Genomic DNA, 16314 nt, shown 5'->3' with positions numbered 1-16314 from the left:
TAGTCAGTGCTTCAGTTATAACATGATTTTAGTCAGTGCTTCAGTTATAACATGATTTTAGTCAGTGCTTCAGTTATAACATGATTTCAGTCAGTGCTTCAGTTATAACATGATTTCAGTCAGTGCTTCAGTTATAACATGATTTCAGTCGGTGCTTCAGTTATAACATGATTTCAGTCAGTGCTTCAGTTATAACATGATTTCAGTCGGTGCTTCAGTTATAACATGATTTCAGTCGGTGCTTCAGTTATAACATGATTTCAGTCGGTGCTTCAGTTATAACATGATTTCAGTCGGTGCTTCAGTTATAACATGATTTCAGTCGGTGCTTCAGTTATAACATGATTTTAGTCGGTGCTTCAGTTATAACATGATTTTAGTCGGTGCTTCAGTTATAACATGATTTTAGTCGGTGCTTCAGTTATAACATGATTTTAGTCGGTGCTTCAGTTATAACATGATTTTAGTCGGTGCTTCAGTTATAACATGATTTTAGTCGGTGCTTCAGTTATAACATGATTTTAGTCGGTGCTTCAGTTATAACATGATTTTAGTCGGTGCTTCAGTTATAACATGATTTTAGTCGGTGCTTCAGTTATAACATGATTTTAGTCGGTGCTTCAGTTATAACATGATTTTAGTCGGTGCTTCAGTTATAACATGATTTTAGTCGGTGCTTCAGTTATAACATGATTTTAGTCGGTGCTTCAGTTATAACATGATTTTAGTCGGTGCTTCAGTTATAACATGATTTTAGTCGGTGCTTCAGTTATAACATGATTTTAGTCGGTGCTTCAGTTATAACATGATTTTAGTCGGTGCTTCAGTTATAACATGATTTTAGTCGGTGCTTCAGTTATAACATGATTTTAGTCAGTGCTTCAGTTATAACATGATTTTAGTCAGTGCTTCAGTTATAACATGATTTTAGTCAGTGCTTCAGTTATAACTTTGTTTTAAGTATCTTTTTCACTCTGCCTTGTGCGGACACTCAGTTTTGTCATTTAGATAGTTACATGTAGTAGAGAACAAATTTACTGGGTCATTTTGTTTGACCATTCTAGAAAATAAACTTGCCTTATGTTGTCCTCACCAGTGGGTATTACAAGCCAATTACGTGACAGAATGCAGAAAGGTTCAGTAAGTCTCCAGTATAAACAAAATAGTCAGCATACATGTATATAGGGAATAACTGCTCAGATCAAATGGTGAATTATAACCTTCGCAGGATAAAGCCAATATCTTAAGATAGTAACCAGTTATTTCTTTTATCCTGCAATTCTACAGGAATATTCAAAAAATCATTATTTAATCCATTTGTGTGTACGGAAATCGAGTATCGTCAACCTAGCAAGGCTTTTGCCATATGATGTCATACAAGAAACATGACGTCATTATTTGTAAGATGCTAGCTACATTCTATCACATTCAAAAAGCATTTCTAAACTCCCAATTCATAAACAAATATATAAGTTTTGTATTGTTATCGAAAAACTAAAATTTATTTGCATTTACTGTACTAAAACAAATGATTTAAAGCATATGTTTATTGAAAATCTAGTCTGAAATACTCAAGTCGAGTCGGGCTTATATCACGTGACCTATATTTTTGGTCAGTGACAAAAAATATAGAGATTTATCTAGTCATCATATCATACCAATGAATACAGTGATTGCGGGATAAATGTACCTCCAGAGTCGACATTTTTAGTATTTCGTTGTACCCGAGAGAGTCAAAGCAACCACCATGATTATTCCATGTCGGATGATGTACTGCATCACATTCCAGATGGGGGGGGGGGGGGAGATAGAGTTGAAAATGGGCAGAATTTGGAAAATAAAAATTAGTAAAAAAGTTAATAGAATTAAAAAAAATTACAAGCCAAAAATAAAAAGAATTGACTGCTCGGCCGAATATTTATATAATTTGGAGCATTTTAGAAGGACCGTCCAAAAATAAATAAGAGAAAGAAGAGAGGATCGGACTATTTAAAAAAAAAAAAAAGTAATTTCGACATAAAATTTTGAACGGAGGTCTAAAAGTTTAAAGTCCAATCTATATGGTCCAGGCCGGGGGGGGGGGGGGATTTAAGGTGGGCGGAATTTGGAATACGAATTTAGTTGTTAGGTCAAAGACCTAAAGCCAAAATGAGCTAATTTCATACTACTCATGTTTGCACAAAAAATAAAATTAGAGTGCTCGACCGAAAGGGTTTTAAGGTGATTTGAGCATTTTAGACTGGCTGCCAAAATAAAGTGCGTTAGACTGTTTACAAATAAATAAATAAATAAATTAAATTAAATTAAAAAATAAAATGGAATAAAATTTTGAATGCCGGCCAAAAAATTTAAAGTCCAACTAAGCCCTTGGAACAGTTGGCAGCTACGGGGACGAGATGAAGTGCTTCACGTCGAACTGCGGCACCAGTTTCCTCCACCGGTGGGCTAGCAAGGTATTGGCTAGCTGGACGTAATGGACGCCGGCGATGATCTTCAGGACTCTATGGACGATGTTGTTGTCCATTTCTCTGAAGAGAACTCCTTGTCTGTAGAGTCCATCCCAGCGCGACGTCACCACAAGTCCAAACGTCCCGTCCCCTAGCTCTGTGTCGTGGATCCCAACCTCAGTGCCGTCTGGGAAGTGCTTGAAGGATCCTTCGATGATGCCTCCTGGCAGTGAGGCCGTGTGTGGTGTGTCCCTGACTAAGTACTTCGAGTACTGACCCTTTATCTTCGACACTGCGAGACTCCAGGCAGAGAAGTCCCTGCCTCGGGCGGAGGCGGAAGGCCGGGTCTTGGCTGGCTGGTCACTCGGAGGAGTGACGGCCTTCCGTTTCGTAACACCAACATCTGGCTTGGTCGCTGCGGAGTCCCCCGGGGGTGGGGGTCTCGACGCGGACACAAGCGGAGGGGTTGGAACGGAAGATGCCGGCCATGGAGTCTCGCACATGGCGGTGTCCAACACTGGCGTCGACTCGTCGAGCTGGTCAGTCTGCATTGAAACAGCTGGCTTGTCGGATCGTGGGGGTGGGGGCGACCCTGGCGCACGTTTCCTCCTTCTTGTCCCTCTTCCCTTCCTCTGAGTGACCGCGTCGCCATACACCAAAGTCACAGTTGCCCGTGATCTGGTGTAAGCGACGCGGTACTCTAACAGCTTCCCGTAACTAACAAGCAGTCCCCCCAGGTGGGGTGGCAAGTCGAGAGCACATGAACATACGTCCAGCTTCATCGCGTGTTGTCAGAGAAGTGTTCCAGTGGAGGTCAACTTTCAAAAGTGTGTGGGGGTCACTAGAGGTCACTATATATAATGGTCAAAGGGGTACAAATTTGAAGAAAAAAGTTATTTTTTATTTCTTCAAAAATATTCTCTTCATAGCCATTACTTTTATGAGGGATTACACAAACAACACACTGAATTAGCCAAACTGTTGCTTCAAAATTTCAATTTGCATAGTATTCAATATAAAACCTCAACTTTAACGTAAATTTTCTCAGTTCAACTGATTTGCCAATAAAAAAAAGTGGTTACAAATAGGATATCATTTTACTAGAGAGAGAGAGACGGAGAGAGAGTCAAAGCAACCACCATTGTTATTCCATGTAGGGTGTATACTACCAAATCAAATCCCATAGACGACAATAGTAACATGTGGCTAAAACTCCTATCTGCATCGTATCAATCGACATAAATGCCATGGATATAAATACTGCCACCCCTCACACTTAAAGTGAATAAGAAAAAATTGGGGGTCAAGCTAGTTTAGTTTAGTTTAAACAATATTTATTGCCGTCAAAATGTGGTTTGGGATTGGGCAACAGGCAAGAGCCTATATTAAGGCCTCTCCCTACATTTATAAATACAAGTTTGATACATCAAGATGACAGAAATAGTATAATAATTTAAATAAATTCAAATTAGCTAAGATGAGAAGAATGGAAGAGAGAGAGAAGAAAGGAAAAATAAAAATAGATAGTTGATATGATATTATTTAGTCACAGTTGGGAAGGGAGAAGGAGGAATAATGAATGGTTAGTTATCGAAACGTTTGCTATTAATTATAGAGTCTTGAACAGATTTAAATATAACACTATTTTCGTGGGTACTAAAATTTGGGTCACCAAATAATAAAGTCTTGCAATTAAGATTGTGATATTTTGACAGGTGAGTATTACGAATTACATTATATAGTGGACAATAACATAAAAAAAATTCTGCATCTTCAATAAGATGTCCACAAGTACAAAATGGACTGTCACTTACGTGTCTTGCAAATTTATGACCATTTAGATTGCTGGTTCCCAAGCGGAGTCGACTATGTAATATCTGTTGCCTTCTATCACCATCGTAAAAGTAGCACGGTACAATTGGGTCTGATTTATTTAATTCTGATTTAAATCTATTTAACGATGAAGAATTCCTAATATCGGATGTTATATTATTCCATAATTTAACTGCGGAAGGAAAAAAGGAATTCGCGAAAAGTTTAGTTCGACAAAAGTATGTAAGGAGGCGATCTACATTACGAGTGTAATATGGGTTTTTTGCAGAAATGGGGCGTGGTAATTGTAATGTCAAGAATGTGGGGAGCAAGTTATTAGAAAGTTTATACATCATACATAGTTTATGGCGACTTCTCCTTTCTGATAAAGATATAAAACCAGTTTCGCTATATAGTAACTCGTGAGATGTTCCCCGAACAGAACCACAAATTGTACGTAAAGCGTCCAAGTGTATATTTTCAAGATTGTATGCCTGTTGGAGACTACAATTATCCCAAAGAATATCGGCATAATCAAAAATGGGAAGAATAAATGATCTATAGATTTTTACTAATGATTTTCTAGATAATCTATATTTAAAGGATCGAAGACAATTTACCATTTTACTGGCCTTACTTACAATATTTTGTATATGGAAATCCCATTCCGCAGATTTCTGGAATGTAAGGCCCAAGTGTTTATGGACATCAACCTCTGATACTTGTACGTTGTCTAAAAATAACTTAGGATTGCTGGGGGTTTTAATTTTTCGGCTAAACAACAAGGTTTCGGTTTTTTCGGGACTGAACTTAACAAGCCACCGATTAGCCCACTTGTTAATATGCTCTAAGTCAGAGTTTAAAATATTACAACATAGTTCAGGATTTTCAACAGTAATAAATAATGAGGTATCATCAGAGAACAATCTAATATTTGAAGTAATCCCATTAACAATATCATTTATATATACCAAAAACAAAATAGGACCAAGAACAGAACCTTGCGGAACACCTGCGGAAATGGGTTTAGTATGAGAGAAATGGTTTTGTAGTACTACACATTGTCTTTGATCAGATAAATAGCTTTCAAACCATAATAAGAGTTTTCCCGAAATCCCAACAGTTTTTAATTTATAGATCAGACCCTTATGCCAAACTCGATCAAATGCTTTGCTTATATCGCAAAATACTGCTCTAACTTCTTTCCCTTCATCCATAGAATGACAAATAAAATGATAAAAATCAATTAGTTGGTTAACAGTTGAATCGCCAGGAATAAAGCCAGACTGGAATTTTGTTATGGTGTTATTTATTCTAAAGAAATTGAAAATGTGCTTAAAAATGCATTTTTCGAAAAGTTTGGAGAGATTACTTGTAAGTGAAATGGGTCTATAATTACTTGGTTCATGAATACTACCCTTTTTTTGAATAGGATTTACTTTAGCAAGTTTTCAATCTGAGGGGAAAATGGAATGGTGTAATGATAGATTAAACAAGCGTGTTAGAGGGTATGAAAGTTCTTTAGCTAGTAACTTAAGTAATCTATTGCTAATAAAGTCGGGGCCGGATGATTTGGATGTATTAAGGGTGTTTAAGATATCTTCTACTTCGGATTGTACTAGCTCTATTTCTATAAGTGGATCAACTGTAAGGTCTACTGTCGGAAGCTCTCCTTGCGGGCAGTGTAAAGTAGATTGTTATCTCCTTAGGATTATCAATAACATTACCATCGACAAGCAGCGGTGTTATAGTTAAACTAATACTCCCACGATTTTTAAAGTGAGAATTAACAAGTTTCCACCAATATTTTGTACCAATATCGGTTGAACTGTTAATTTTATTGTCTATTTTCTTAAAATATTCTGATTTGGCTTTGCGTACCTCCGATATTACCAAGTTACGTGTTTTTCTAAAGTTGGCCCAGTCATTAGGAGTATTATTGTTTTTAGCTTTATTGTGAAGTTTATGTCTTAGTCGCATTAATCTTCGAATGTTGCCATTCATAAAAGGTTTATCTCTAGGTCGGACATTAACTATTTTATAAGGAATAAATGTTTTCGCTGAATTTAATAAAACGTTAGTTATATTTGTCGTTATTGTATCAATGGACTCCGATTGGAAAATGTTATCCCAGTTAAAACTTGAAATAAATGTTTTTAGACCACAAATATCGGCAGAAGGGTAATCCCAGATAGTTCTTTGAAATGCATGTATTTTGTTCTCGTGAGGTCTAGGACCAATATGAAGCACAACTGGAGAATGATCACTACAGAAAGGAGTAAGAACATTGGAAGATACTATGTATAATGGACAAGAAACGAATATCAGGTCGAGCGTACTTTTACTATTTTCTGTAATTCGTGTGGGTTCTTTAACTAATTGGGACAATTGAAATCAGGCACACAAATGATCAACTTTAGGATGGACACGTTCGAAAACGTTTGCATTAAAATCACCAATCATAATGACTTTGTTAATACGATCATCAATACCACTACTAAACGATTCTTCAATTAAAATCCACGATTCGGTAGTACTAGATGGTGCGCGATAAAAAGTACCTAATAGGATTTCACATTTATTTTGGTTCAATTCCACCCAGAGAGCCACCAGACCGGGGACATCCATATCTTCTCTATGTTTAGATATTATATTGTCTTTTACATAAACCGCTACTCCGCCCCAATTATTATATGTCATATCCTTGCGATATGGTTCATGAAATCCTTTAATAATAATATCTTGATTGGAGATGTTAGGGTTCAGATGGGTTTCAGTGATCGCAATTACATCAAAATCGCACATTTCCGTTTCAATGAGAACCACTTTTGGCAGAAGTCCATTCACGTTCAGGTGGGCAACAGATATACTAGATGACACCGTAATGGGTGGACCTGGATTCAAATGGACATCACCAGATAAAAACAATTGTAAAAGAACTAAAGTTATACCTCGTTTTCCTAACAAACTACAACATAAATAAAAATACAAACTCATCAGATCGGTAATCAGTTTGCCGCATCCAAAACTATGGTGCAACCCTACTCTTGCCCGGTAAACAACTATATCAACCGACATCAAGTAACAATATTAAAAATAAACTGAATGGGCAAGGCAAGGGGTTCACCTAATATGAAGCAAAATAATACTAATAGATATACATGGCAGCAAGCTTGACAAAATTCTGGTACATTAAACGTATCAAATACTATGTGCATTATCTTATAATCAGCAGCGACGCAATACCCACCTGTCAATAAAGCAATCTTATCATAGACAACTTCATATGTGTTTTTTATCTGTAACCATTCAAAAAGAAAGGGGAATTTAGAGTAGAAGATACGACAGAATAAAAAAGCAGATAATAAAAAGGGTAAAACAGTACGTATAACCACAATTATGAAATGGTGTGGTTCGTAGCATTTAATTTTAAACAATAATAACATTACTAATAAAAACAAAAATTATATATACGTGCGACTATAATCATAAATGCACGTAAACTTGCTCACACAAATCCTTTGGTGTAACGCAAGGGTATTTTCAATACATACAAGCAATGAACATGTGTAGTTGTAAACATGTATATACACACTTCCACGTGCTCGCACACCCACGTGCTCGCACACCCACGTGCACGAACCATCAAAACGGTAGGACTTCACCAACCAGTCAAACAATAACCAAGTGTCGATACACACACATACGCGCGAACGCACACATATACCCAGCATGTCGTTAGCACATATTGCGGATAATTATATCTGCAGTCAAGCTGCTCGTCTATGACTACCCTAGTTCCGCACAAAATTCTAGTACTTTTTTTTTACAGGTACCCCATACATGTTTCAAGCACAAGGCTACTTGACACATTGGTACTAGATGAAATAAAATTGCATATTTTTTTTAGCCAGATGAAACTATTATTTTTTACAACCAACACACTCGAACTTTGACCCAGCCGGAAGTTATTTGGTTTAGTACTACCTATACTAATAACATACATTTTTCAAAAAGTGTCCAGCTATGTCTTTATGATAACCAGGATCGGGTGTATTCTGACATAAACTGACAACCTCACTGAAACTGTTGTTTCTACAGTGCAACCTAATATAATGTACATCTCAAAAGGCATATATATTGCATATAGTTTTGTACAAATGCAATATGTCATATTAAACAACAAAATGTTTTAAAATAAAACTCCTGAAAATATTTACTTTCAGTTGGGTGTGTGTACTCAGGTATATATGTAGAGACAACAAAGATAGTCAGAGTACTTCTACCCCTTTAAAGAATTCCATTAAAAACACATGCACTTGATTGACCCCTAGATTATGAAGACCTTAACAGGCACATCAAAGAAATATCAGTATTAAAAAAATACGCTGTCTGAGGAAGGAAACACAAACATGACTGTATGACTTAATGTCCTGAACATTAGTGTTGGGAGGAAATCCTGTATGCTGGGTGTGGGTGTCTTCAAGTTACCAGGTGTGGAAATTTCAGATCCATCGGCCATGCTGATTTTCATAATGAACCATCAAAACCATTGGCAGCCACCAATATTCCTGACTATATTTTATTTATAGCCTACTGTAGTTGGAGGTTTTAACAGTTGTCATATCTGGAATTATCATGCAGCTTTCACACATTTATTTTTGATTAATTACTGAAAAAAGCTATTTTTAAATAACAAAATTACCCGAACATCTATTTTCTTGCATTATTTTCTAATCCGGATGAATACAATATGTATATTGGATGTATTCCTACAATCTGTAATCCAGCATTTTATTTAGCTAGTGACATTAGGTAATACAGCTTTAACAGTAAAATAAATTATCAACTTAATCCAAGGCAGATAATCAAATTCTGACAAAATTGGTTCTGAATCTAATATAAACTCAAAATGCGTTTCATGAGAGCTAACTAAGTGATTATTAAGAAAAACAAATGATCTGGAGATCTAAGTATATGTTTAACAACCTTATTGTTATGTATAAATAAGAACAGAAGGCACAATAGTGACAACAAATTTTATTATGTTTTTGGTAAAGTTTTTCTTCAAATTTGCTTTAAATTTTGCATAAAACTACAAATTTGTCTAAAATATAACTTAGCACCCTATAAATATGTCAAAATGACAATAAAAATCAAGTTCTTTACAAATTGGAGTTTTCAGAATTTTATACATGAAAAATTAACAGTGTTAATGGAAACTAAAGACATTAACCCACTATTGGCACATGCTATTTTTAATATAAAAATAAGTTGCTATTAAGATCTTAGTTCAGGTTGCCTATATATAATACCATATTTAACAGCAGTTGTATATGGCAAGTCAAATACCATGTAAAAAGAAATTATTGAAATCTTTACAGTATGAATTATAGGCCAAAACCAACTTTTCTTCGGTGCTAACTTTGATTCAAACTCCATTCAGAGCCATGTACAGAGATTATTGTCAGGGTCACGGTAATTGTGAACTTGCATGGTCGAGTGATGGCTAATTAATCAACTAGTATAGTTTAATTAAATAAAATGACAAAATCATATTTTTTATTATGCACTGAATATGTGCTATATAGGGTGTATACTACCAAATCAAATCCCATAGACAACAATAGTAACATATGTGGCTAAAACTCCTACCTGCAGCATATCAATCGACATAAACGCCACGGATATAAATACTACCACCCCTCACACTTAAAATGAATCAGAAAAAATTGGGGGTCAAGCTGCTTGTTTCTGAGATAACAGGTAGCGTCTATGACTACCCTAATTCCGCACAAAATTCAAGTACTTTTTTTTACAGGTACCCCATACATGTATCAAGCACAAGGCTACTTGACACATTGGTACTAGGTGAAATAAAATTGCGTATTTTTTTTTACCCAGATGAAACTGTTATTTTTTACAACCAACACACTCACATTTATAATCAATCACAGGACTTGTGGTGTTCACTTCTCTATCAAAAGTTGGGTGCACCTCGAACTTTGACCCAGCCGGAAGTTATTTGGTTTAGTACTACCTGTAGGATGATGTGCTGTATCACATTCCAGTGGAGGTCAACTTTGAAAAGTGCGGGGGAGGGGGGGTCACCAGAGGTCACTAATTAATGGTCATGGGGTACAAATTTGAAGAAAACTTTAAATTTTAATATGAATTTGAGTGGTAGAATTTAAAAAAATTTAATTGGAGAAAACAGGCAGTACTTGTATTATGTTTGCTGATACATTGTTTAAATTGCAGTTTTCAATCAATCAATGAATTGCAGTTATTTTCTCTTTCAAGTGAAATATATTCTTTTTCGTAGATGTCTGGTGAAAGACTTTGAGGAGAGGCCGTTTACAAACACGTTGCTGAACCACAAATTCCTAACACAGGTCTCCACTGACACCACAGTGGTAAGGTCTTAAATTTGTGAATAGTTTTATCTTTAACTAAATGTCAAAATATAGCTCTTCATGGTGAATAGAATAATACTTAAACTCTTTATAAAAGTTATTCTATTATTTGTGATACTCTGTGTGGTCCTTAACCATGCATACATCTGACACTGTATGTAACAGTAAATTAAAATCTTCGTTGTTATACAAACACACAGATAATCATACACATACAGGCATGGGAATGTGTACATACTTACGTACGTGTACACACTGACATTCACACACAGGCATGGGAATGTGTACATACTTACGTACATGTACACACTGACATACACACACAGGCATGGGAATGTGTACACATACACATATACATGTACACATTCACATGCACACACACTTACATACACGCGTGTACACAAAGCATAAATGCATGCACATATGTGCATGTCACATACATACACACATACACACACACACACATGTTCACACACATACATAGACAGACAAACAAACAATTGAAACATACAGTCTAATGTTTTTATCAACAGATGTTATTTTGTCACCTATATTCAGACATTACTGTAAGACTGTTTGTGTAACTGAATGCAGCTGAAGTTTTGTCACCTATATTGAGACATGACTGTAAGACTGTTTGTGTAACTGAATGCAGCTGAAGTTTTGTCACCTATATTGAGACATCACTGTAAGACTGTTTGTGTAACTGAATGCAGCTGAAGTTTTGTCACCTATATTGAGACATCACTGTAAGACTGTTTGTGTAACTGAATGCAGCTGAAGTTTTGTCACCTATATTGAGACATCACTGTAAGACTGTTTGTGTAACTGAATGCAGCTGAAGTTTTGTCACCTATATTGAGACATCACTGTAAGACTGTTTGTGTAACTGAATGCAGCTGAAGTTTTGTCACCTATAATCAGACATCACTGTAAGACTGTTTGCGTAACTGAATGCAGCTGAAGTTTTGTCACCTATAATCAGACATTACTATAAGACTGTCTGTTTAACTGAATGTAGCTGAACTTTTGTCACCATAATCAGACATTACTGTAAGACTGTTTGTTTAACTGAATGCAGCTCAAGAACAAACTGTGTCAGCTGACGTCTCAGATGGAGCGAACCGTCCATGAACCTGATGTGACCACCAAACATGGCCGACTGAAGTCACGGCGCAAGTCGCGGCGGGAATGTAACCCAACGGCAGAGGATCTCGCCCAGCTTGAAGTTCTTGATGAGGTGAGTTGTTAGGGCAGTTCCAGAGTCGTTCTCAAGAGGCACAGAAAAAAAATTAAGCGGACAGTTTTGAAATTAACATCCAAAAATTAAACAGTGGGCCTTTAAAATTTTGATGCGCATCTCTAATTAATATAATTAATAAAGAAAATTCTACTCATAAATTTGGTCGCTGAATTAGATTGGGTGGTCCAAAAGAAATTAGATAATGAGTCTAAGCAATATTTTTTTATGCATACTTTGTTTTTATTTGTGTGTGGAATGTATATAACAAGGTTTGTCATGCCCCCTACCCCCTCATATGATTATAGAACAGCCCATACTGAAATTCCAACTGAAAATGGGTAAAATGGTATTATACTAAAGTGTTTCACCCTTCTTCTTTTTTCTCCTTTTATGAAAGTGAAAAGCACTTAACAATGTATAATTATGGTGTTTTGTGTTTATACTATTTTAATATGTAATATTTGTATCACATTTTCAAATAATCTTTTAAGTTTTTGTCAGTCATTGGTGTAGATGTGTATTATTTGCATGGATGTGGATGTGCAATTCAAATTGAAACTGGTGTTTGCTACCATTATTGTATTTTCTAATAATATAAATTTATAGATAGTAGTGAATGAAAGTATTTGAATGTATTTTTTTTGTGGGCATGTAAATCTTTACATTTACATAATAAATTAATATTTTTGGTTGTTATTAATCTTTGAGATTTCCCAATTAATTAAGGATTGTCTGTTAATTCTTTTACGTCATCAGTTCATCGGGGTATGAACAAAAAAAATCATCCGCAAACTGTGTGAATCAGCAAAGCCGTTCTCAAATATGTTTGTGGATGATTTTTTTTTTTCATACCCCGATGAACTGATGAACGTAAAAGAAATAACAGACAATACTTATAATTAAATTTGAAACATACTTACTAATAATAACACAAAAAATTCATATTTTATTTTAAATAACTTTTTGGGTTAAAAGCAACAATGCTCAATAAGACAAATTACCACTATAAAATGACATCATCAGATATGACGTTCCCTAACGACGTAATTTTTACATTCATCGAGAACTGAACAAACTCCTGTTCCTACGGCTGGACCAATGGGATGACGTTATATATTGTTATGAATGTGTCTGTTTCCTGCAGGAAGTGATAGTTTCGCAGCTCTTCAACCGATACACACACAGTATTTTCTACACATACATCGGAGACATCCTCCTGGCTGTTAACCCCTTCGCTTTCATCACCATCTACACAGAAGAGGTAAGCTAGAGTTCCACATCACTAAATCAAATCCCATAGATGACAGTGTTAACATGTGGTTAAGATAAAACACCTTGTAACAGCTGATTAAACAGTATATTTTCCTTTCCTAATAGTCACTGATTCAACAATGTGCTGAGGTGCTTTTAAACAAATGATGGCTGTCAAACAAATAATCATTTTTAAAAAAAAATGTTTAAAGGGACATTCCTGAGTTTGCTGCAATGTTTAAGATGTTATTGACTATAAGAGACTTTTTAACGATTGTAATTACATATCAGATATATTTTTCTGCATAAAATATTAGTAGCTGTATATTAAACGTATTTCTGACCGTTGTAATATTTGCACTAGGTTAAATTTCATTTCATTTCCTAAAATATATTTTTTTCGTTCGTACAAAATTATTTGAAGACAAAATCCAGTTTGGGCTTCTTATACATATTAAGATGACCAGAAACACATTGACTATACAGACACTAATATTCTAAACAAGAAAATATATTCAATATATAAGTTTAATTGTAGAAATATTTTATTAGTCGAAAACATCTTACAATGCAACAAACTCAGGAATGTCCCTTTAAGCTCTGCTGTTAATAAACAGTCTTCAGGTATTGCAGGTTCTGATCTGTTTCTCTTTGTTTCTATATAATTTAAGAGGTTTTTATACAAAACTCTGGAACTTCAGTGGATGTCGTAGCCCAGTGGTAAAGTGCTCTCCTGCTGTGCTGTCGGTCTAGGATCTATCCCCGTCGGTGGACCCATTGGGCTATTCTCATTACAGCTAGTTCACCACGACTTGTTTATCAAAGGTTGTGGTATGTGCTATCCTGTATGTGGGATGGAGCATATAAAAGATCCCTTGCTACTAATGAGAAAATATAGCAGGTTTCCTTTCTAAGACTATAATTATGTCAGAATGACCACGTTTGACATCCAATAGCTGATTATTAATAAATCAACGTGTTCTAGTGGAGTTGTTAAGCAACAAACTTTTTTTCATGTTATATCAGTTTGAATAACACAATGTCTTATGTATCTACAATATAAGGGGAATTAATCGATTCTGAGGTAGCCATAGCTACCATTATTATGCACAGGGTATCAAATAAGCAATTTTATGTAGTTAATTTATCTGCATTTTCCACAATGTTGATCTTAACAAGTTTAGTAACAGTACACTTCAATGACTGTTTTTGTTTGCAGTATTCCAAGAAGTACGTGAATGCTGCTAAAGATGATAACCCACCTCACATATTCGCTGTTGCCGATCAGTCCTACCAGATGATGATGCATAATAAACATACTCAAGTATGTACCAGTAGATCTAGTCCTACCAGATGATGATGCATAATAAACATAATCAAGTATGTACCAGTAGATCTAGTCCTACCAGATGATGATGCATAATAAACATACTCAAGTATGTACCAGTAGATCTAGTCCTGCCAGATGATGATACATAATAAACATACTCAAGTATGTACCAGTAGATCTAGTCCTGCCAGATGATGATACATAATAAACATACTCAAGTATGTACCAGTAGATCTAGTCCTGCCAGATGATGATACATAATAAACATACTCAAGTATGTACCAGTAGATCTAGTCCTGCCAGATGATGATACATAATAAACATACTCAAGTATGTACCAGTAGATCTAGTCCTGCCAGATGATGATACATAATAAACATACTCAAGTATGTACCAGTAGATCTAGTCCTGCCAGATGATGATACATAATAAACATACTCAAGTATGTACCAGTAGATCTAGTCCTGCCAGATGATGGTACATAATAAACATACTCAAGTATGTACCAGTAGATCTAGTCCTGCCAGATGATGATACATAATAAACATACTCAAGTATGTACCTATAGATCTAGTCCTGCCAGATGATGATACATAATAAACATACTCAAGTATGTACCAGTAGATCTAGTCCTGCCAGATGATGATACATAATAAACATACTCAAGTATGTACCAGTAGATCTAGTCCTGCCAGATGATGATACATAATAAACATACTCAAGTATGTACCAGTAGATCTAGTCCTGCCAGATGATGGTACATAATAAACATACTCAAGTATGTACCAGTAGATCTAGTCCTGCCAGATGATGATACATAATAAACATACTCAAGTATGTACCAGTAGATCTAGTCCTGCCAGATGATGATACATAATAAACATACTCAAGTATGTACCAGTAGATCTAGTCCTGCCAGATGATGATGCATAATAAACATACTCAAGTATGTACCAGTAGATCTAGTCCTGCCAGATGATGATACATAATAAACATACTCAAGTATGTACCAGTAGATCTAGTCCTGCCAGATGATGATGCATAATAAACATACTCAAGTATGTACCAGTAGATCTAGTCCTGCCAGATGATGATACATAATAAACATACTCAAGTATGTACCAGTAGATCTAGTCCTACCAGATGATGATGCATAATAAACATACTCAAGTATGTACCAGTAGATCTAGTCCTGCCAGATGATGATGCATAATAAACATACTCAAGTATGTACCTGTAGATCTAGTCCTGCCAGATGATGATACATAATAAACATAATCAAGTATGTACCTGTAGATCTAGTCCTACAAGATGATGATACATAATAAACATAATCAAGTATGTACCAGTAGATCTAGTCCTACCAGATGATGATCCATAATAAACATAATCAAGTATGTACCTGTAGATCTAGTCCTACAAGATGATGATACATAATAAACATAATCAAGTATGTACCTGTAGATCTAGTCCTGCCAGATGATGGTACATAATAAACATACTCAAGTATGTACCAGTAGATCTAGTCCTGCCAGATGATGATACATAATAAACATACTCAAGTATGTACCAGTAGATCTAGTCCTGCCAGATGATGATACATAATAAACATAATCAAGTATGTACCTGTACATCTAGTCCTACCAGATGATGATACATAATAAACATACTCAAGTATGTACCAGTAGATCTAGTCCTGCCAGATGATGATACATAATAAACATACTCAAGTATGTACCAGTAGATCTAGTCCTGCCAGATGATGGTACATAATAAACATACTCAAGTATGTACCAGTAGATCTAGTCCTGCCAG

The 16314-nt window shown here is 35.5% G+C and overlaps 1 protein-coding gene across 1 annotated transcript in view; it reads left to right on the top strand.

Annotated features, from left to right (window-relative positions):
• Positions 1 to 16314, top strand: part of LOC121387291 (myosin-IIIb-like) — a 104600-nt gene that overhangs the window by 27444 nt on the left and 60842 nt on the right. The window contains exons 8-11 of the mRNA XM_041518313.1: positions 10585 to 10675; positions 11757 to 11915; positions 13063 to 13179; positions 14389 to 14493. Coding sequence (XP_041374247.1) covers positions 10585 to 10675; positions 11757 to 11915; positions 13063 to 13179; positions 14389 to 14493 — 472 coding nt within the window. The remainder of the gene's footprint in view (positions 1 to 10584; positions 10676 to 11756; positions 11916 to 13062; positions 13180 to 14388; positions 14494 to 16314) is intronic.

This window comes from Gigantopelta aegis, chromosome 13 (assembly GCF_016097555.1).
Source record: "Gigantopelta aegis isolate Gae_Host chromosome 13, Gae_host_genome, whole genome shotgun sequence".
NCBI lineage: Eukaryota > Metazoa > Mollusca > Gastropoda > Neomphalida > Peltospiridae > Gigantopelta > Gigantopelta aegis.
This window is presented reverse-complemented; position numbering and strand designations above follow the sequence as displayed.